The 22,083-nt window shown below is 36.8% G+C and overlaps 1 protein-coding gene across 2 annotated transcripts in view; it reads right to left on the bottom strand.

The window, feature by feature from the left end:
- Window positions 1–22,083, bottom strand: part of PDGFD (platelet derived growth factor D) — a 230,294-nt gene that overhangs the window by 19,769 nt on the left and 188,442 nt on the right. For both annotated transcript variants that reach the window (XM_061202621.1, XM_061202622.1), the window contains exons 4-5: window positions 9,954–10,016; window positions 6,179–6,377 (exon numbers count right to left, since the gene is read on the bottom strand). In XM_061202621.1, coding sequence (XP_061058604.1) covers window positions 6,179–6,377; window positions 9,954–10,016 — 262 coding nt within the window. The remainder of the gene's footprint in view (window positions 1–6,178; window positions 6,378–9,953; window positions 10,017–22,083) is intronic.

Raw genomic sequence — 22,083 nt, 5'->3', positions numbered from 1 at the left:
GCAGAGTTCTGTATTCAAGTAATAATAATAGCTAGCATTTATTGAGGGCCCACTAGGAGCTGGATACTCTGCTATTATTAATCCTCACACGACTTTGCAAAGTTGTTATAATTAGAGTCATTTTACCAAATGGAGAAAACACAGGCTCAGAGGTCTGCACATAACTCTCCAAGGCCACCATTAGTACCTGAGTTAGAATTTTATTATAAGTTTACTTGACTCCAAAGTCCATGCTCTTCCCACTATCACATTCTTTCTTTTGCTCTATTTCTGTCAAATTTATGGTAAACAATTTTAATATTGATAAAGAAAGCTTTTACTTGGTACATACCACATGGTTCAGGAAACTCAGTGAAGCTAACCCTTATTCAACACAAGAAATTAGAAAAAGAAATCCATTTGATTTAACGTCTGTAGTACCTCTGTTTGTTTAATTTACCGATAGATAGTTACAGAAGGATATCTCAAGACTGACTTATCTGATTCATCACTAGCGTCAGCCAAGGGCTTTCTGCAAATTCTCACCCAGATATCAAATAGGCAGAGAGAGAAAGTTGTAAGCATTCAATTTACTGTGATTTTAGGTCATTTCTAAAAGATGTTCATATCTTAATACACTCTGAAATTATTTCCTACATTCTAAATCATTTTTTAATTATTTTTATGGGCAACTTCTACCAAATATTCATAAAAAAGAACATTTATAAAAAAACATGTTAAGCAACAGATACCATGAGGTGTATCTGCTTAAATTTTTAAGTGTACAGTATTATTAACCAGGAGCACAGTGTTGTACAGCAGACCTTTAGCAATTTTTCATCTTGCATGACTGAAACTTTATACCCATTGAATGACATCTCCAGAGCAAGACTTGGCTCTTTCTAGTTAGTATAACAAAGGGCATGACAAAGAAACAGCAATAAATGACTAATTTAAAAATAAAAGATATTTGTATCTAAGAGAATTTAGAACCAATTCAAATATTTTATATGAAACTTATTTATTTCATTTACTCATCAGCTTCTTATGCCAGTTATTTACCAATAAATAGTTTTCAAATTAAAGAATCAAGTGTTTTAGATCTTACAGCAAAATAATGTCATGTAAGAAATCACAAGTTGATATTAGATCCTGGGAAATGGGGTGGTAACTGTCCCAGAGTTACAACATCTAAGCATTTAGAGTCTGTGAAAATCATATATTTCAAACTCCATCATTTGGACTCAATTTAATATCAATATGTTTGCTTCACTCAGTATTAAATTACTGATTTTTTCAAGAGGAATGCACATCAAATTTGGCTCCTGCATCAAAAAATGGTGACTCGCTCAACATTAAAAAAACAAACAACCCAATCAAAAAATGGGCAGAAGACCTAAATAGACACTTCTCCAAAGAAGACATACAGATGGCCAAGAGGCACATGAAAAGCTGCTCAACATCACTAGTTATTAGAGAAATGCAAATCAAAACTACAATGAGGTATCACCTCACACCGGTTAGAATGGGCATCATCAGAAAATCTACAAACAACAAATGCTGGAGAGGGTGTGGAGAAAAGGGAACCCTCTTGCACTGTTGCTGGGAATGTAAACCGATACAGCCACTATGGAGGTTCCTTAAAAAACTAAAAATAGAATTACCATATGACCCAGCAATCCCACTACTGGGCATACACCCAGAGAAAACCATAATTCAAAAACACACATGCACCCCAATGTTCATTGCAGCACTATTTACAATAGCCAGGTCATGGAAGCAACCTAAATGCCCATTAACAGACGAATGGATAAAGAAGATGTGGCACATATATACAATGGAATATTACTCAGCCATAAAAAGGAACGAAATTGGGTCATTTGTAGAAACGTGGATAGACCTAGAGAACTGTCATACAGAGTGAAGTAAGTCAGAAAGAGAAAAACAAATATCATATATTAATGCATATATGTGGAATCTAGAAAAATGGTACAGATGAACCAGTTTGCAAGGCAGAAATAGAGACACAGATGTAGAGAACAAACGTATGGACACCAAGGGGGGGAAAGCCAGGGCGGGGTGGTGGTGGTGGTGGTGGGATGAACTGGGAGATTGGGATTGACATGTATACACTAATATGTATCAAATAGATAACTAATAAGAACCTGTTATATAAAAAAATAAAATAAAATAAAATTCAAAAAATAATGGCAACTCTTTGGGGAAAATTGTATTTTTGTCAAGCATTACTGTAGTTCAAAACTATTAAGTTGGATGCCTCAACAATTATATCCATATTTTAATCACAACACAAACTGTGAGAACAGGTTTTCCTCTTGCTATTATGTGTTGGATTTTTCTATGGCAAACACACCATCATTCAGGAAAGTCAAGCTCTCCTGGAATAAGTAAAAGACTGCATCTCACTTACATTGTTAATCTCCATAAATCACCTCTCAATTAATGCCCAGTCTAGTAGAGTTTAAGGCCGATAGTTTTTCAATGTAGAGATGTCAGATTTCATGCTATATACTTGAGTAAATATACATTGCTACCAAGTTCAAAGTATTGTGTTTTAAAGGAATTGCAGTGTAAAATCAGTTAAACTACAGTGGTCATGCAATGATTCAGAGAGTGATTACATAGTTTGTAGAACATCCATATAATATTTTACCTAATTATGTGCAAATTTACTATGTTATTGGCATGTTCATCAGAAGAAGTAAATACAACTTGAATTTCAAATGACTTTTTTTTAAAACTTTTGGGCAGCTTTGAGGTTGAAGGCATGGGGTTGAAATTATTGGCAAAAATTGGGTTTTGGAACTTTACTTATCTACAGAGTTTAATTATCCATGCTACCCTTTTCTCCATTACCCCTTAGGAAACTGAAAGTTGGATATATTAACTTGTCCTATTATCATCAGTCCAGAAGGTTTTGCAGACAAGTTTGTGCTTATCTATTACTTGTGAATTTGAAAAAAGTGGACCTTATACGCTGAAGTTCTGGCTTCAATACTTGGCAAAGTTATGTCTCTTTTCTCTCCCTCTTCTCCCTAAACTTTTACTGTCCTCTTGCTTCTCATTTTTAAGTCTCTTCTTAAGGAGAACTAAAAACTCACTGTCACCTAATCTCCCTTCAAATAACAGTAGAAGCAGTGCATAAAATTTAATTTTGTTAACTGTTTTCTACTTCATTACATAAGTTCTTCACCTAGTGTGTTTGTGCTTTATTTTAGAGTTTATACAATTTTGTGATTTATATATTCACATTCAAGGGTCATCTTAGAATCCTGTTCTTTGGTATCATGAAAAATGCCACTTTTGATCAGTCTGGGCAAATCAGAAGAATGGATGCTCAATAGATATTCAAAAATGATAAGTTTGTTTCTGTACAACATCATTAAGAGATTATTATACTGATAGTAGAAAACTTTTTTAGGGATCCTATAAAGTTCACATTTTATTTGACACCTAATGGACCTCCATCATCTATAATTACTTTTCGGTTTTCACTCTTTTATTCACTGTCCCCTTTCTTATACATCAGGATACAAACCATGAATTTGTACTTTTAAGTTCTAAAAGCTGAAAATAACAGCTGAAATATTAAACCTGACTTCCTTTGCTTTTGTGATACAGGCAGGTGGTTCGGCATCGGTGGAATGATAAACAATTAAATCAGCACAGTTATACAAGTGCAGAGACGGTGGTGGCTTGCCAGTGTTAAATGAAAGGGTACAGACCTGCCTTAGGGCCATTTTAAACAAGAGATTGAGAAATGAAATCTAAACCAACAGGGGAGAGAAATGTTTATGCTGTCAGAAATAATTAGAATGGTGCCTTGAATGCTCTAGCAAGGTTATTTCGGTAACCAAAGGCATTCTTAATAAAGCTACAATCCTTAGTCTATGGGGTGGGTTTCTATAAACATTAGAAATATACTAATAAATACTGAATTTTTAATATCGTCAATTCCACAAACATTAACTGAGCAGCTAAAATGTGTCAGAGACTGTGCCAATTTACTGGAGATATAGGATGAACCATCTCTCAACCCTCGCTGCCTCTAAGGATCGGTCTCAATCTCCTAGGAGCCATAAAATAATATCAATACCCCAGCCTTGCCCTCAGAGATTCTGAGTCATTGTGACTGGGATAGGACTAGGCACCCATAGTTTTTTAAAGCTCCCCAGGCGACTTAATATTCAGCCAGAGTTGAAACCCTTAGGTCCTAGTCTCTCATATTCCCTTAGAGAAAACACAAAGATACAAATAGCAATGCAGTAGTAGGACAAATAAATGCTGTGGCATCTCAAGTACTCCAAACTTGGGAGTGGTGTGCTTCACAGGGAGATGGCAAGGGACAAGAAAGGCTTCACCAGGGAAGTGAGGTAAACATTTCAGAATTCTCAGTAGCCACAGCTGGCTAACATTTCTTGAGCAAGTACTATGTGCCAAGTGCTTTTGATGGCACCCCTAACAATTCCCGAAAGTAGGTGTTATCATACACACATTGTCAATGAGGACACTGAGGCCCAGGAAGAATCAGTGACTTGCTGAAAAAATCACAAAACTTCTAAGTGGCAGGGTTAGGCTTTGAACTGAGACACCTTGTCTCCAACTCAACATAGTATCTGGGGAAAAATAAGTAATGAATTTAGGTAATTTTAATACTTCAAAAAAATAGGTGTCAAGAAGGGCTGCCCCTCAAATAGCTACAGTGGTTAAGATACTTGAAGACAGAGTCAGATTTTATCATTTCTTTCTCCAATACCATTTTTAATATTTTTTTCTGGGGTTTTCAAAACATAGTATTTTACTTTCCTTCAAGTTGACCTAATAGAAATCCAAAGACAGCAACGCTTTATAGAAAAGCCATTTCTTCTCTGAGTTGAATCCAATCTGAGCCCTGGGGAAATTCGATTTGAGAGTTACACTGATCTACATATGACATATCTGCATAACATCAGGGCCACCAGTGACTCTGTTGTCCCCACTTAGCTGTGCACTTTAAGTATATAAGATTATGACCTAAGCCATAAGCAGCAGACCCAGGCAGGAGTTAACTAACTAGTCATTTCAGCCTACATGTTTTAATATGTTGTCCTTACCAACATAAACATTATCTACAAAAGGACCCAGGGTTCCTTTTAATTTCTGAAAGTACCCATGTTATTACAAAGTATAGGAAACAAGCTGTATTGTACTAAATACCTTTATATCTATGATGCAAGCCAGCCTTACAAGACTTGTAGAGAAAGTTTAAATAATAACAAATCTTAAACATAACAGACTAGAAATTATAGTTTTATTCAATGAGGTAATTACAAGTTATTTCTATATTAATTTGAGTTAAACATTCAAATAAACATCCATGTCCTAAGATCATATCACTCAGATGTAGTACTAGGATACCTATTTTTTAAGAGTGTAAGTATTACTGTTTTAACTCATGATGTTTTAATTCTTCCTGAATATTCCTTTCTTCTCCCTTCATTTTGCTTTCCTAAACCTTCCAGCTGAACATGTGCCCTCACACTTGTCCAAAATATCCCAGATATTGGTTTCTTCCTTGAGACATTTATATCCTATGAACCACTAAGGGCACAAAGCACATAGTAGGACCTCATAAAAAATTTCAGAATGGACATTGAATGAGTAGAGTGAAATCTTCCAGAGTTTTGACCATTACTTTAAAAGAAGCCTCTCCTGCCAACAATGACTGAGTCCCGGGCTAATTCAACATTCATATCCATCAGAGAGGCACAGGGGACTGTTACACAGGCACTGCCATTGGATGCAAGAGAACACGACTCTCCTTTCCTCTCCATTGCCATGCAGCCTTTGAAGAGTTATTTACCTTCCCTGACTTTGGTTGCCTCTACTGTTTACGGTGGGACTGATAATGCCTTACTTGCCAAGAAGCACAAAGTTGGTCCAGATGATTTTATAAGGTCTTTTCTAGCTCCAAACTATGACAGATCTTTGACTGAATCAAACCTTTCTTAGTCCCATACAAACAACACAGTTTGGACAAAACACAGAACATCATTTGAAGGTGCTGTGTAAAAGATATGTGATAATGAACTAACAGTAATCATCTGATGTAAGTGAATTAACTACATTGCATTGCAAATTCTTACTTATTACTATTAGCACTTTTATCTGCTTATGAAGAACCTTATTTGTTTCTTACCTTTTGACTTCCTGTCATGATATGACCTGCCTCGATAATGAGGGGTGTCCAAATACAGATTCTCAAGATCTTCTTGCCATGATTCTGGATTGAAGTGCTTGAGCAGATCTTCCACAGTATCAAATTCTGCAATTGTTTTGTCCAGAGTATCCGCAGTGAGAGTGGGGTCCGTTACTGATGGAGAGTGATAGGATACCCCCTAAGAGTGACATACAGCTCAGTGTACTCAGAAAAAGTCCATTGCTATGAAATACAAGAGTCACACAACCATATGGAAGGAACATAAACAGACTTCTGATTACAAGACATCATGTACATAAATATCATGCTAAGCCACTGTGCCATAGTCTTGCTATATTCCTAAATAAGAACAATTAAGTGGTAAATCATAGTCATTCACTTTTTTGCAAATCAAAAACAGGAAGGTCATAAAACATCCAGGTCATCTGAATTGTAATCATTAAAAAAAAAATACCAGCTAAATGGAAATATCAAAATAAGTCATCCAATTTCTTGGTTCAAAGTCTCAAATCATCATATCCATATCAACAAATAATGATGAGCAGGTAAATTCTGAACTCCTTTCCATGCAAATCTTGAATAATCCATTCATTCTCTCCATTTAGCCTCAGTGTCCCATCTTTGTAGCTTACCTAGCATTGTAGACGTTCTGTGAACAGGGTTTAAATTTACTCTGGAGACATCTTGATAAAATTTGGCACTTTAACCAGCTTACTAACTGTCAACAAGGATAATGAGCCATGAAACTGGCTCCCTTGACCTAAGAGTAGAAGATTCACATGCGTGTGTGTGCATTTTTTTTTTAACATCTTTATTGGAGTATAATTGCTTTACAGTGGTGTGTTAGTTTCTGCTGTATAACAAAGTGAATCAGCTATACATATACATATATCCCCATATCTCCTCTCTCTTGCGTCTCCCTCCTACCCTCCCTATCCCACCCCTCTAGGTGGTCACAAAGCACCGAGCTGATCTCCCTGTGCTATGTGGCTGCTTCCCACTAGCTATGTATTTTACATTTGGTAGTGTATATATGTCCATGACATTCTCTCACTTCGTCCCAGCTTCCCCTTCCCCCTCCCCGTGTGTGTGTTCATTTTAAGTGCTATAGTTTGTGAGGGATCTGAGTTGCCATTAAAACATTCTCAGGAACACTCTTCAAATGGGGAATGCAACACCATTGAAAGTCTGGAAGGGATTATGTATTTTGCCATGGAATACAGCCCCACTTAACTTTCCAAGCACTTACTTCACTAACCCTTGTACAATCTAGAGGTAAATGAGCCATGTAGCAAACATCTCTGTAAAAATTCAAGACCCATTAACAAGAAAATGGAAAGCACATAGTCTCCAATGATTTCTAAATGTCTTTAAAGAAACTGCCAAACAAATAAGATCCCCCAAGGGCAAATATCTCATATCTCTACAGGAAAAATAGAGATTAACAAAAACTTGCATTTCTGAAACTCAGCTGCGTTCCTACTGAGAAATAATATGCCTATGCATTATAGAGTCCCAGACAGTAAAGCCCACATTTATATTCTCACTCTCAGGTAACACTTTTTCTTTTTAGCCAATCAAGATTCAAAGGTCCCCAAAGGATTACCTGCTCTTAGGGGAACAGTCTGTCTTTAGCAAAACTAAGAGGTTTTATAAAAGCATAACCTACCATTGGTGTAATTCAGGAGATTTCAAATACGCCCTGTAGGGAAAGGGAGTAGGTGGCAGACGGGGTTTGGGAAGTAGCGTGTGAGACATGAGATAGACTGCTGAAGGTATCAGGCCAGCTCCTTAATCTAGGAGTGTATTTGTGTTTGTGTGTGTGTGTGTGTGTGTGTGTGTGTCTCATAGAAGCTGAACCCTGATTGAAGCACATCACTTCTGATTTTCAGATCCCTCTTGGCATCCTATGCTAAAGGCAGCTAAATTTATGATTCAGTAACAAAATTCCAAATTCCCATTCAACTTTGTATTGTCAGGATCTACAGTCTACCTGGCTCATACACAACAGATGATTTACAATTAGCTTTGTATCATGTAGGTCTAAGATCCAAAAAGTCAAAATGAGCTGGCCAAAGTTAGGTGCATGGCAGCATATGAAAGCTTTGAAATTAAAATTCTTCCCTCTTTTTTGAAACAAAAGCAGCAACGTCAATCAAGCCATTCAGACACAAGCATAAGCTACTTAAATGGCTCTGAGGAACTCCTGGCAAGGAGTTTCAAATGTTCTGAAAACTGTAAACCGGTTTCAACAAAAACAAAGAATGGGTTATACAGAAGTAAATGGTAGGTCCAAGGGCCCTTGCTCCTACTCCAGAAGGTTCTTGAAAATCAGAATGAAAAAGAAGCTAGGTCTTCCTGGTCTTCCTAGAGGACTCAGCAGAACCTGGACTTAGAACTCAACCCGGAAGAGTTTCCAATGGATTTGGACCTAGTGCTGATCTTCCACAGATGCACCAAATGGACAGGACAATCCTTCTCTTTAAGAGGACCTGGATTATCCTGAATCAGTGAAGGGTCCTTTAAACTGATTTCTGCCCTTTGGGCAGGAATGATTAGATAACCCTGAGCTATCATGTGTAAGATACTTGAGAAGCCAGGGGATCTCCTGACAGAATAGACCACTAGGTCCTGAATGGCAAAAGCTGCCACTGGCATGTACCTTGAAGTGTCAGTCTTGGGCTGCTAACTGCCCACACCTCTTGCCTAGCCTCCCAGCTCCTCAGTATTACCTGCCTTATTTTAATTTTCACCTTCCTGACAATGATTGCCTATATCAGCTAGGTTCAGAGCATGCATTCTTGACCATCAGAAATGAACAAAACACTCTTAATATCACCGTTAGAGACCTCACTGATCTCAATCAGATCATGTTCTAGTTCAGCAGCCACACCAGGTGAATTAAATAGTCACAGAATCCATAGCTGAAGAAATCCTGGCATCTGAGGGAATTTTTTAAAAATCTCTCCTAGATCAAAAGATAGAACATTACTTCTGGAAAAAAAAATCAACTCTGACTCAGCCACACTAACCCACTTTAGAACCATGGACAAGCTTTCTCCATGCTCTTAATCTTTTAATGAACAACTGCATTTATTATCTTGCAGTTTATTGCTACATAAGTGCTACCCATAAGATTGGTGAAAACAAAGTCTGCTCTTTCTGTACAAAGTAGATAAGTATACAGGATACTGGGAAATGACTAAATTTGGAGGAAAAAAAAATGGAGCATGAACCATTTTATAGTTTCAGGGTGAGTTATGTTTTATTTCCAAGCCAAATAGAACACAAGCCTGCCTTGCACTTAAGTTATGTTACCATAAACATGGATTTTTCACATCTGAAAAGATACTTGAAAATGCAAAGGTTAACGGAATCCCCTGGAATATTCAAAAAACTATTTCAAAATTCCCCACTTGAGCTTAGGCCCTGAACTGTTTCATACCTTTGATATCTCTGGACAGTCCTTTAGTTGCAACGTTCTGCTTTGAAATTGATAAATATTTAAGTCATTGTCTATCCCGTGTTCCTACAAGGGGTACTGACATTTCCTGGAAACCTTTCTGAAAGAGGAGAAAAAAGGGCATCTGACATAGCCCACTATAACCTAAAAAAATGGAAGAACACATCATGTTTGAGATCTGGCTTTGGGTCCAGCCATAGATCCTTCATGCAGCTGAAGTCATCCCAGGGTTGACCTTAGCTACTTCTCCATCAGTTGTCTTTGCAGGCAACAGAAAAATAAATTACTTACTGAGATAGAGCTTGTGACTGACTCCCAATTGGTCTCTGAGGCTGCTGCGGGTTGGAAATCTTCCTAGAAGGCAAAGAAACATCCATGAGAGTCAGGCAAACCTCTGTTCAATTCATTACATGCACAGTTTCATCTCAGCCATCTGAATCTTCTTCCAACTAAGTGACAACAGGAATACAGGCTACATTACTGCTGAACAGGTCACCATCTGCCTTAAGCACCTCTCCTCAAGAATCCTTGTCATTCAAGACATGGACAACTGCAGTCACATTTACTTATAAACACTGGCGAAATGAAAAAATGTGGGGACAGGAGTTCAAATTTTAACTCAGCCATCTACTGACTGTGTGACCTCAGGAAATCTACTCTCCTCTCTTCCTCTTCTGTAGAAGGCTGGTATGGCATGCTTAAATTACAGGGCTGTTTTGAGAATTAAATGCATTAGTTATGTAATTATAACTAGCACTTAAAGTGCGTAATAAAGAGTAATGATAATTATTGTCAGTATTAATGGTTATTTGGTTTGAACTACGTTCTGCATCACTTTCAATCTGTGATCTTTTCAAAGATAAATTAACTGACAAAGTGCTGTTCCTGACTCTATCAAGAAATGTCAGGAAGACTGGCAGGGGGAAGAAAATGGCCATGGGAGGGACAAAGTACTACCCACTCAAGAAAAGAAAGTAGAGAGCAGACCTGAGAAAGTTAGTTATCTCAGAAGTCTTAAAGGATTTGTGACCTCAGAGAAAGAAACTTCTCTTATAAGGCAAAGTTCTTTCTGATTTGTCTGTAAGTTTCATGTTAATTACTCTAGTAGCAGTAAGTTTTAAAAACATAATGGGAAGGAAAGCTGATCCTATCATTTTTACAAGTCACAGATGGTTTCTTGACCCTGCTGAAATAAATCACCTTGGTTAATTTCTTCCAGCCTGATCAGGGAGTAGGAGGTATTTTAAGATGATGCTGATAAAAAATTCAGCCACTCCAATCTGACAGTTTATACACCCAAGTATACTGAATGAGAGCTAAGTATCAGGTCTAAATTTCATTAGCATTTTGAGAAGCTGGAAATATATTTGTTAAGTGCTCATGATGAAACTGGTTTATATATAAATGTCTATGTTGAAGAAATTTTAGTTGTTTACCAGAGGGAACTAAGGCAAATGTGGCCTTCAAGGAATGAACATCTATTAAAAACTGTCTGGACATCACTATTCTAATCTCAACCTCAGGGAAGAGAGGAAAGAAAGAGAAAATGTGGTCTCTGCACCCTGCAAGACAGAATATACATGAAAAGGGCACTGAATTCTCACAGAAGAATGTGTGCAAACAAATAGATGTTGGCATTTATATGAGTCTTCATAAACCGGTAAACAGGTGAAAAAAGCAAGAAAGCCAATGGCTTCCCCCTGTCTTGAAGAGACTGTTGGTGGGAGAACATATTCCAGATAAGAAACTGGGACATGAGCAATTCTCAGATCAGAGAATTTTCATTTTTACTCATTCATTATATATTTGTTAATCATCTACTGTGATACATTCTAAGCTGAGGGTAGAATCACAAGGAAATAAGAAACTATACTTGCCCTCATGGAGTTTAAAATGTAGACACATAAACAGGTGAACAAACTCATGCAGGTGCTCTGATACTAATCAGGATACCACAGGCAGTAAAAAATTCTACATGCAGAGGAAGTGGGCGGGCTTTAGAAAAATTTTGCATAACGAGGTGACTCTTGAGCTGAGTTTTGTAGACTCGCAAGTAGATGGTTATTTGCAAGAAAGGTGGAGTAGAAGACTCAGTCAAAGAGAGAGAGATCTAGACAATGTGAGGAAAGCATACAGAAAAAGTAGCCAGTTGATGGGGAAAGTTAATGAGTCATGTTGGACATAAAGTGTTTGAGGTGCTTATACAATGTCCAGGTAGAGATGTTCAGGAATCCATTTGTTACATGAGAATGGACCTCATGAGCGAGTCTTGAACTTGAGATATAAATTTGGGAATCATCAGCATAAAAATGGCTGACGTATATAACATTGTGTAATTAATTAAAGCAAGTAATGGATTATATCAACAACATATGAAAGAAGAGAGACAATCTTAAAATCTTGGAAGTGAAAAGAATTTTTAGGATTATCTAGTCCAATCTCTTCATTTTAATTATTAGAAAACCAATTCTCAGAGAGATAAATGGTGTGCTCTGTATCACGTAGCCTTCTTCTGGGAATGCTTGGACCAGCAAAGCCCATTCCTCAGTACAAATTGTGTGGTGATCTTTCACATCATTTACAGCTAGCTTGATAATTGTATGCCTGAGGGAAAAAGATGGAACAGAGTCCCAAAAGGGCGTCAATAGAAAAGCAGGAAAGGAATAAAGCAGAGTATTGATAGAAGGTTCTATGTAAATTCTATAAGTATTATAAGATAGGGGTCCAATTTCATTCTTTTGCATTTAAATATCTAGTTTTCCCAGCACCATTTATTGAAGACTATCTTCTTCACTATCTGGGCTACAGGATTCTAACCAGACACTTTAACAGGCACAAATGATAAAGGATTTCATTAAATCCTAAATAAAATATAAATTTATCTTCTCTAAGGAACATGAATATTAGACATTTAAAAGAAACCAACTATCTTTTACCTTATTTCAAAAGTTTGCCATTATTTATAAATGACATTTAAAATAAACTTATAAAAGGGAATGATATCCCTTATAAAAATAAAATACAGAAACTCCAAACTTTAGCCCTGAATGGAGAATCTCGCCATGGGAAGGAACGTGGCAATTTTACTTTCTAAATCTATCCTCACTATGATCATTCTCATATCTTCCCCCATAACCTCCCAAATCCAAGATACCAGTAAGTCTGCCAACTGCCTGTTAACTTTCTCCATGCTTCTACCTTTCTCCGTAGAGTCCACATTCCACATGGCAGCTGGAATTATCTTTTTTTCCCAGCTTTATTGAGAAATAATTGAGATAAAACACTGTGTAAATTTAAAGTATATAATGTGATAATTTGATAATATGTATATATTGCTAAATGATTACCACAATAAGGTTAACACATCCATCAACCCACATAATTACAAGTGTGTGTGTGTGTGTGTGTGTGTGTGTATGAAAGAGAATGTGGAGAGAACATTTAAGATCTATTCTCTTAGCAACTTTCAAGTACACAATACAGCAGTCACCATGTATTAGATCCCTAGAACTTATTCATCTTATAACTAGAAGTCCGTACCAACATCTCACCATTTCCCCAACTCTTCTGCCCCTCAGCAACCACCATTCTACTCTGTTTCTATGTGAATTTCATTTGTTTTTTTAAAGATTCCACATATAAGTGAGATCATACAGTTTTTATCTTTTTCTACTTAGTTCACCCAGGATAATGTCCTCAAGGTCCATCCATGTTGTCACAAATGCAGGATTTCCTTCTTTATTGTGATTAAAAATATATATATACATATAAAATGTAAAATATATATAATATATACAACATACATATATATAATTTATATATATTTTTTCTTTATCCATTCATCTATCAATGGACACTTATGTTGTTTCCATGTCTTAGCTATTGTGAATAATGCAATGAATGTGGGGTTGCAGATCTCTCTTCAATATAGTGATTTCATTTCCTTCGGATATATATCCAGAAGTGGGATTGCTGGATCATATGGTAGTTCTATTTTTAATTTTTCAGGAACCTCCATACTGTTTTCTATAGTGGCTGCACCAATTTACATTCCCACCAAAAGTGCATTAGGGTTTCCTTTATTCCACATCCTCAACAACAGTTGTTATCTCTTGTCTTTTTAATAATAGTCATCCTAACAAGTGGGAGGTAATATCTCATTGTGGTTTTGACTTGCATTTCCTTGATGACTAGTGATGGTAAGCATCTTTTTTTTTTTTTTTTTAAACATCTTTATTGAAGTATAATTGCTTTACAATGGTGTGTTACTTTCTGCTTTACAAAAAAGTGAATCAGTTATACATATACATATGTTCCCATATCTCTTCCCTCTTGCAACTCCCTCCCTCCCACCCTCCCTATCCCACCCCTCTAGGTGGTCACAAAGCACCGAGCTGATCTCCCTGTGCTATGCGGCTGCTTCCCACTAGCTATCTATTTTACATTTGGTAGTGTATATATGTCCATGACACACTCTCACCCTGTCACATCTCACCCCTCCACCTCCCCATATCCTCAAGTCCATTCTCTAGTAGGTCTGTGTCTTTATTCCCGTCTTGCCACTAGGTTCTTCATGACCTTTTTTTTTTTTCCTTAGATTCCATATATATGTGTTAGCATACTGTATTTCTTTTTCTCTTTCTGACTTACTTCACTCTGTATGACAGACTCTAACTCCATCCACCTCATTACAAATAACTCCATTTCATTTCTTTTTATGGCTGAGTAATATTCCATTGTATATATGTGCCACATCTTCTTTATCCATTCATCCGATGATGGACACCTAGGTTGCTTCCATGTCCTGGCTATTGTAAACAGAGCTGCAATGAATATTTTGGTACATGACTCTTTCTGAATTATGGTTTTCTCAGGGTATATGCCCAGTAGTGGGACTGCTGGGTCGTATGGTAGTTCTATTTTTAGTTTTTTAAGGAACCTCCATACTGTTCTCCATAGTGGCTGTATCGATTTACATTCCCACCAACAGTGCAAGAGTGTTCCCTTTTCTCCACACCCTCTCCAGCATTTATTGTTTCTAGATTTTTTGATGATGGCCATTCTGACCGGTGTGAGATGATACCTCATTGTAGTTTTGATTTGCATTTCTCTAATGATTAATGATGTTGAGCATTCTTTCATGTGTCTGTTGGCAATCTGTATATCTTCTTTGGAGAAATGTCTATTTAGGTCTTCTGCCCATTTTTGGATTGGGTTGTTTGTTTTTTTGTTATTGAGCTGCATGAGCTGCTTATAAATCTTGGAGATTAATCCTTTGTCAGTTGCTTCATTTGCAAATATTTTCTCCCATTCTGAGGGTTGTCTTTTGGTCTTGTTTATGGTTTCCTTTGCTGTGCAAAAGCTTTTAAGTTTCATTAGGTCCCATTTGTTTATTTGTGTTTTTATTTCCATTTCTCTAGGAGCTGGGTCAAAAAGGATCTTGCTGTGATGTATGTCATACAGTGTTCTGCCTATGTTTTCCTCTAAGAGTTTGATAGTGTCTGGCCTTACACTTAGGTCTTTAATCCATTTTGAGTTTATTTTTGTGTATGGTGTCAGGGAGTGTTCTAATTTCATACTTTTACATGTACCTGTCCAATTTTCCCAGCACCACTTATTGAAGAGGCTGTCTTTTCTCCACTGTATATGTTTGCCTCCTTTATCAAAGATAAGGTGACCATAAGTGCGTGGGCTTATCTCTGGGCTTTCTATCTTGTTCCATTGATCTATATTTCTGTCTTTGTGCCAGTACCAAACTGTCTTGATTACTGTAGCTTTGTAATATAGTCTGAAGTCAGGGAGCCTGATTCCTCCAGCTCTATTTTTCGTTCTCAAGACTGCTTTGGCTATTCGGGGTCTTTTGTGTTTCCACACAAATTGTGAAATTTTTTGTTCTAGTTCTGTGAAAAATGCCAGTGGTAGTTTGATAGGGATTGCATTGAATCTGTAGATTGCTTTGGGTAGCAGAGTCATTTTCACAATGTTGATTCTTCCAATCCAAGAACATGGTATACCTCTCCATCTATTTGTATCATCTTTAATTTCTTTCATCAGTGTCCTATAATTTTCTGCATACAGGTCTTTTGTCTCCTTAGGTAGGTTTATTCCTAGATATTGATGGTAAGCATCTTTTCATGTACCTGTTGACCATTTATATGCCTTTGGATAAAATGTTTATTCAGGTCCTCTGCCCATTTTTAAATCAGATTATTTGGTTCTTTTTTTTTTTTTTTTTTGCTGGGGAGTTGTATGAGTTCTTTATATCTTTTTGATATTAACTTCTTATCAGATACGTAGTTTGCAAATATTTTCTCCCATTCTACAGGTTGCATTTTCATTCTGTTGACTGTTTCTTTTGCTGTGTAGAAGCTTTTTATTTTGATGTAGTCCAACGGCTTATTTTTACATATATTGCCTTTGCTTTTGTTGTCATATCAAAAACATCATTGCTAAGACCAATGTCAAGGAGATTTTCCCCTATGTTTTCTTCTAGGAGTTTTATGGTTTCAGATCTTACATTTAAGTCTTTAATATATATTTAGTTAGTTTTTGTGAGTAGTGTAAGATTGGGGTCCAATTTCATTCTTTTGTATTTGCATATCTAGTTTTCCCAACACCATTTATTGAAGACTATCTTTCCTCTATTGAATATTCTTGATTCCACTGTGAAATACTGATTTATTTCTTGGCTCTCGATTCTATTTCATTGATATCTTTTTAAACTGTAAATCAAGTAACTTCTGTCTTCTGCTTAAAACTCTCCAACAGCTTTCCATTGCACTCAGGATCTGGTTTTATAAGAGCTGACCACTGCTTGCCTCATCTCCTGGTGTCCTTCTCTGATTTGATGTTCTACAATTCTCACTAACTCCCCTCTCACTACACTGGCCTTCTTCTCCCTTTGGATCTAAATTTGTTGTTGGCTGGGATGCCCTTTCTCCAGGTCTTCAGTGACTGGCTCCTCATCAGTTGGTTCTCTGTTCAAGTATCATATATTTAGAGAACGTCCTTCGAACGCTCTATTTAAAATACTCCCACTCTTTGTCACTCTATTCACATAACCGGCTTAATCTTCTTTAAGGCATTTATGATGAACAGAAATGATTTTATATTTGTTTTATTGCTGATTATCCCCAACTAGAAAGTATGCTCTTGAATGGCAGGGACCTTGTTTATTGTTCTCCACTCTATCCCAAGTTCCTAGCTAATTTTGGTACAGACTCCAATTTCTCTGGTCCCCAGCGTACTTTCAGGAAAGACGTTCAGCTGCTACCCCCCAGTATAGGCAAGCAATACAGATGGTCCTCAACTTAAGATGGTTCGACTTTATGATGGTGCAAAAGTGATATGCATTCAGTGAAAACTGCACTTTAAATTTTGATCTTTTCCCCAACTAGCAATATGTGGTATGGGTATACTCTCTCCCAGTCATCCACGAGATCACAAGGGTAAACAACCAACACACTACAACCATTCTGTACCTATACAGTCATTCTGTTTTTCATTTTCAGTACAGTAGTCAATAAATTTCATGAGATATTCAACACTTTATTATGAAATAGGCTTTGTGTTAGATGATTTTGCCCAACAATAAGCTAATGTGTGTTCTGAGCATGTTTAAGGTAGGTTAAGCTAAGCTACAATGTTTGGTAGATGAGGTGTATTAAATGCATTTTCGACTTATGATATTTTCAACAGGTTTCAACCTTGTCATAAGTTGAGGAAGATCTGTAGTTTATAACCAGAGTCCTTTCTGAGCAGTTGGTGCCTATGTCATACTATTTGTTACATACTTTTAATATCATCCTTGGGTAGACTGCTAGTTTTTCGAGCTGCAGTTTAATGAAAGACAAACTCCTTTTTCATAGGTGCTGAAAGGCACTGCCCTTAGCATTACTTTAAGAAATGCTAAAATGGAACAGTGAATAATCATTTAAAATGTATCAAAACAGTCCAGCTTACAAAAACATATTTCTGTTCTTTGTTACAGCAAACTCCAGTAAGTGCTTTAAAAGCCATGTCCCATTCTTCTGAGGAGAGAGAACTGTTTGCTAGCTCCAAGAAGTCAGGACAAATTCAGCCCTTGATTTCCTTAACTCTTGCTCCTGAAAGGCAGTATGTTCCATCCTAGAAGAAAGGAGCTGATATTTTGGCTATTTTGTTCCCTCAGTCCATGTAGGAATCTTAACCCTTTGGTGCTGTGGGTACCTTACTGAGGTCATCTAGGGTCCAATGCCCTCACTTGAGAGATAAGCAAACTGATGGTCAAAGAGAAAATGACCCATCATCCCGAAACTAATTAACTATTACTGGAGTCAGGACTAGAACCCAATAAGCTGTTGTGTATGTCTTAGTCACATGCTCTTTCCAATCCACCAAATAATGACATGTATCATTCTATAATTATAGGCATCTTAATCTGCACTGCCTTAATCTAATAAGAATTAATTTATATCACTATAAATTATAATAACTTTCAGCTCATGTCCTCACATTAAAATAGTTCCTAATTATATTTTGGCAGTGAAACTCATTATTTGGCATTTTGAAATGAAACTCCCTCATTCTCTGCATTTTACTATTTGGAGTAGTATTGAAAACCTAGATATAATTCTCAGATCTTCACTTTTTAAACAGCTTAGTATGCATAGTTTGGTTTGTATGAGAAAAAGTGTTATAGACTAGAAAGTTGGGGAGGTATGTAAAAATAAAACCTTAAAAGTACTGCATAGGGCTTCCCTGGTGGCGCAGTGGTTGAGAATCTGCCTGCTAATGCAGGGGACGTGGGTTCGAGCCCTGGTCTGGGAAGATCCCACATGCCGCGGAGCAACTAGGCCCATGAGCCACAACTACTGAGCCTGCGTGTCTGGAGCCTGTGCTCCGCAACAAGAGAGGCCGCGATAGTGAGAGGCCCGCGCACCGCGATGAAGAGTGGCCCCCGCTTGCCACAACTAGAGAAAGCCCTCGCACAGAAACGAAGACCCAACACAGCCAAAAAAAAAAAAAGTACTGCATAAAATGCAGATAAATATTTATATAATTGTAGCGTGGAAGAGATATTTCTAAGCATGAATGCTGAAGTCGGAAAACATAAAAATTGATACACCTCACATACATAAGTCATTGTATAAATCCAAAAAATACCAAAAACAGAATTGAAAGCATAATGACAAACTAGCAAACATACTGGTAACAGATACAACAGATAAAGAGTTAGTATCCTTAAAGTAAAATAAACTCATAAATCAAAAGGTTAAAAAATACAATTTTGCTAGAAAAATGTACAGATTATATGATTGCACCAGGACTGAAACAGTGGGAAAGAAAAAATTGACTGGGGTGGGGGGGGGTATGCGTGTCATCATTTACCTAAAGCCTTACATGTTATATTATTAGATTGAATGATATCACCCATGTAGTCCCTGGTGGAAAATAAAAGCCTTCCTATAGAAATGTTTCTCACCAATTGCTAAATAGAGAATTGTTCAAAGATAGAATAATAAAGAATTATTCTAGAATGATCACATTTGGCTCCACCTAAACCATGGGTAATGCAGCACAAACTTTTATGTTTTTAAAAACGGCCACAGAAATATGCAGTTCTTTTTGAAGCAGTATAATTTTATTTTATTTCATTTTTTTGTTATTGTTGCTTTCTTTCCTTCTTTTTTATTTATTTATTTTTCTTTTCTATTATGTTTTATTACAGGATATTGAGTATAGTTCCCTGTGCTATACAACAGGACCTTGTTATTTCTCAGAAATATGCAGTTTTTAAAAACAGCCACAGAAATATGAAGTCAGCTCAGGGTCAGACAGGCATTTACCTGGCTCTGTTTGTGGACAGTTTGCCCACAGGCTGAAAGCAAATACAGCTGGGGATAAAATAGCATTATAGGTAATGAATATTTTCAATAATAATCTCTTCTATTAAAGTCTACAATATGAATGGGAATTTCCATTTTCAGAAAGGGTATCTCCAGATAACCCTTACTTGCAGTCAGTCACCTTGAGCCCATCCCAGAGGGCAGGTGGTATATCACAAGCTAATAAGTGAATAACCTACTCATTCCTCTCCCAAGGCAAGCTTGCACACATTTATTCATCGAGTGCCTGCATTGGATGTGCAAAAGAATCCTTCTCCTGTCCCTTTATAGTGGAGCTGGGGACACTTGTCTTTTGAATCTTGTTGCCAGGCCAGTATTCCAAACATGTGGGGTGATTACTTGTACCACCTGTTCCTGGATCTCACAGAGGACGGCTGTTCATTTTTATCCTAGGTGATTATGCTGTACGTGAGTAGATGAGCCATGAACTGTTCATTGCTCAGAGGTCGTATTCTACCATCTCTTAAAATAAAACATATGCTACTTGGGGTTTTTAAAAAGTATTCAATCAAAACAATCTTTAACTTACCAAGGATGACTTATTTTGGAAAAGTTTTAAAAGATTTCCCTAATTTTGAAAATCTTCTACTGTTTGCTGTTTTATATTCATTCTACAGAGGCAAAAATTAAAGAAATATCTCTCCTTATTATATTTGTGCTTCTTGACTGAATTAATGCTTAAAGGCGTTTCTTTTGAAATGCAAAAGAAATACAAGGGATTTGTCATGATTCATAAAACAATAACGAGCAAATACACTACAACATTTATTCCTTCAGTGAAATCTTCATTTCATGACACTCCACTCAGTTCATGACCCACTGAGGGAAATTCAAATAATCCTAAACTTGGAGCCCTGTGCCCTAGGATCACTCTATGGGTGAGATCCTTTAAAACAAAGACTTTTGATACTCCAGTACATGAATTTCTGGCATGCAGTCCAAGCAATATATGTGGAAATGATACATCGATGTCCTAGTGTTCATAGGAATAGAATAAAGCAAGTATTGAAAACTCTTAGGTTCAATCAAACTCTGTGATCCAACGAAACCTTTACAAGTATATTTCATTATATGCTCATCATCAAACCAGCTATTTTACAAGAATTAAGGGAAAAGCCTTGGTTGGATGCCAGCTTTTATTGGTAACAACATGTAACACAAGGATATCAAGAATTCAAGGATCAATAATTAACAAGAATCACCAAATGTAAAATAGATAGCTAGTGGGAAGCAGCCGCATAGCACAGGGAGATCAGCTCGGTGCTTTGTGACCACCTAGAGGGGTGGGATAGGGAGGGTGGGAGGGAGAGGCAAGAGGGAGGCGATATGGGGATGTATGTATATGTATAGCTGATTCACTTTGTTATACAGCAGAAACTAACACACCATTGTAAAGCAATTATACTCTAATAAAGATGTTTAAAAAAATAATAATTAACAAGAATCAAAGAGCATCTTTCAAAGTTAGAGAATTTGCCTGTGAAATTTAATAACATATATACTTAGAGTTATAAGAAGCTGTGGGCATGAGTCATCTATTACTGGAAATATAATTTATTTAAAATAAATATACCTTTAGTAACAAATATCTCTCAGAGATAAGACATACTTGCAGATTTCCACTGATTTAAGAGTTAATTTTACCACTTTTTCATTTATCATTAGTAACAATGAAGTATGTATAATGTTTTAATTTAAAACTTCTAGGATCCATCAACTAATCATCCATATATTCTTGATGCTAATGTCAAGATATTTTTTAAAAGTTCACTTTTCTTCTTATAAGATAAAAAACTTTTTATAGTTTCTGATTTCTTCAGACGGAATTTAGTCTGGGAAGTTGCTCTCAATAGGATAAGCAAAGATTAGAGCAAACACCAGTCCAACGGTAAATAAGAAAGTTCCTCTGACAAGCAGAGAAGAGATCATCAACGTGGAGGGGGTCATGAGAGTCGTCTTGAGAACTAAAGAAGTTCCAGAGGTGTGTTTTCAAATAGAAAAAGGGTGAACAGCCTGCAATTATTGTTTGTGTACTATGACTTGAGGAAAACAAGGATCTTAGAGAGGAGAAACAGATGATGAAGAAGGTGGTTAAAGCCTGTGTTTGCCAAACAAGGACGTCTTGGCAAAGGGCTGCACAGAAAATTGTAAATTGCAAGATACAACCTTGCTAATAGCTTTCACTGTGTTTGATACACACAAATGATAAATGAACATTTAATTTACATCTAGAAAAGTACTGCCATAGGTCTCTCTGCAATGTGTTGCTGAAAAGCTCGTACAGATTTAAATTTTGTGAATAGCTCTTGTAAACACAATAAAGTTGTTTAATATTAAGAAAACCCTATGATTAATTGTTTTGTAGCAACAGCTGCTTTTTATGGAGCCTAGATTATGTGACCAGCACTATAGGAAACCCTTTACATACGTTATCCCACTCATTTCTGTAGCTTTAAGAGATGAGAAAGTAGGGAGACAAGGTACGTAAGGAACCTGCCCATGGAATCAAGCCTGGTTATTAAGAGGCTCCACGG

Source organism: Eubalaena glacialis, chromosome 10 (assembly GCF_028564815.1).
Source record: "Eubalaena glacialis isolate mEubGla1 chromosome 10, mEubGla1.1.hap2.+ XY, whole genome shotgun sequence".
In the NCBI taxonomy this organism is placed as follows: Eukaryota; Metazoa; Chordata; class Mammalia; order Artiodactyla; family Balaenidae; genus Eubalaena; species Eubalaena glacialis.
The sequence above is the reverse complement of the archived record's forward strand: the minus strand, read 5'-3'. Positions and strand labels throughout refer to the sequence as shown.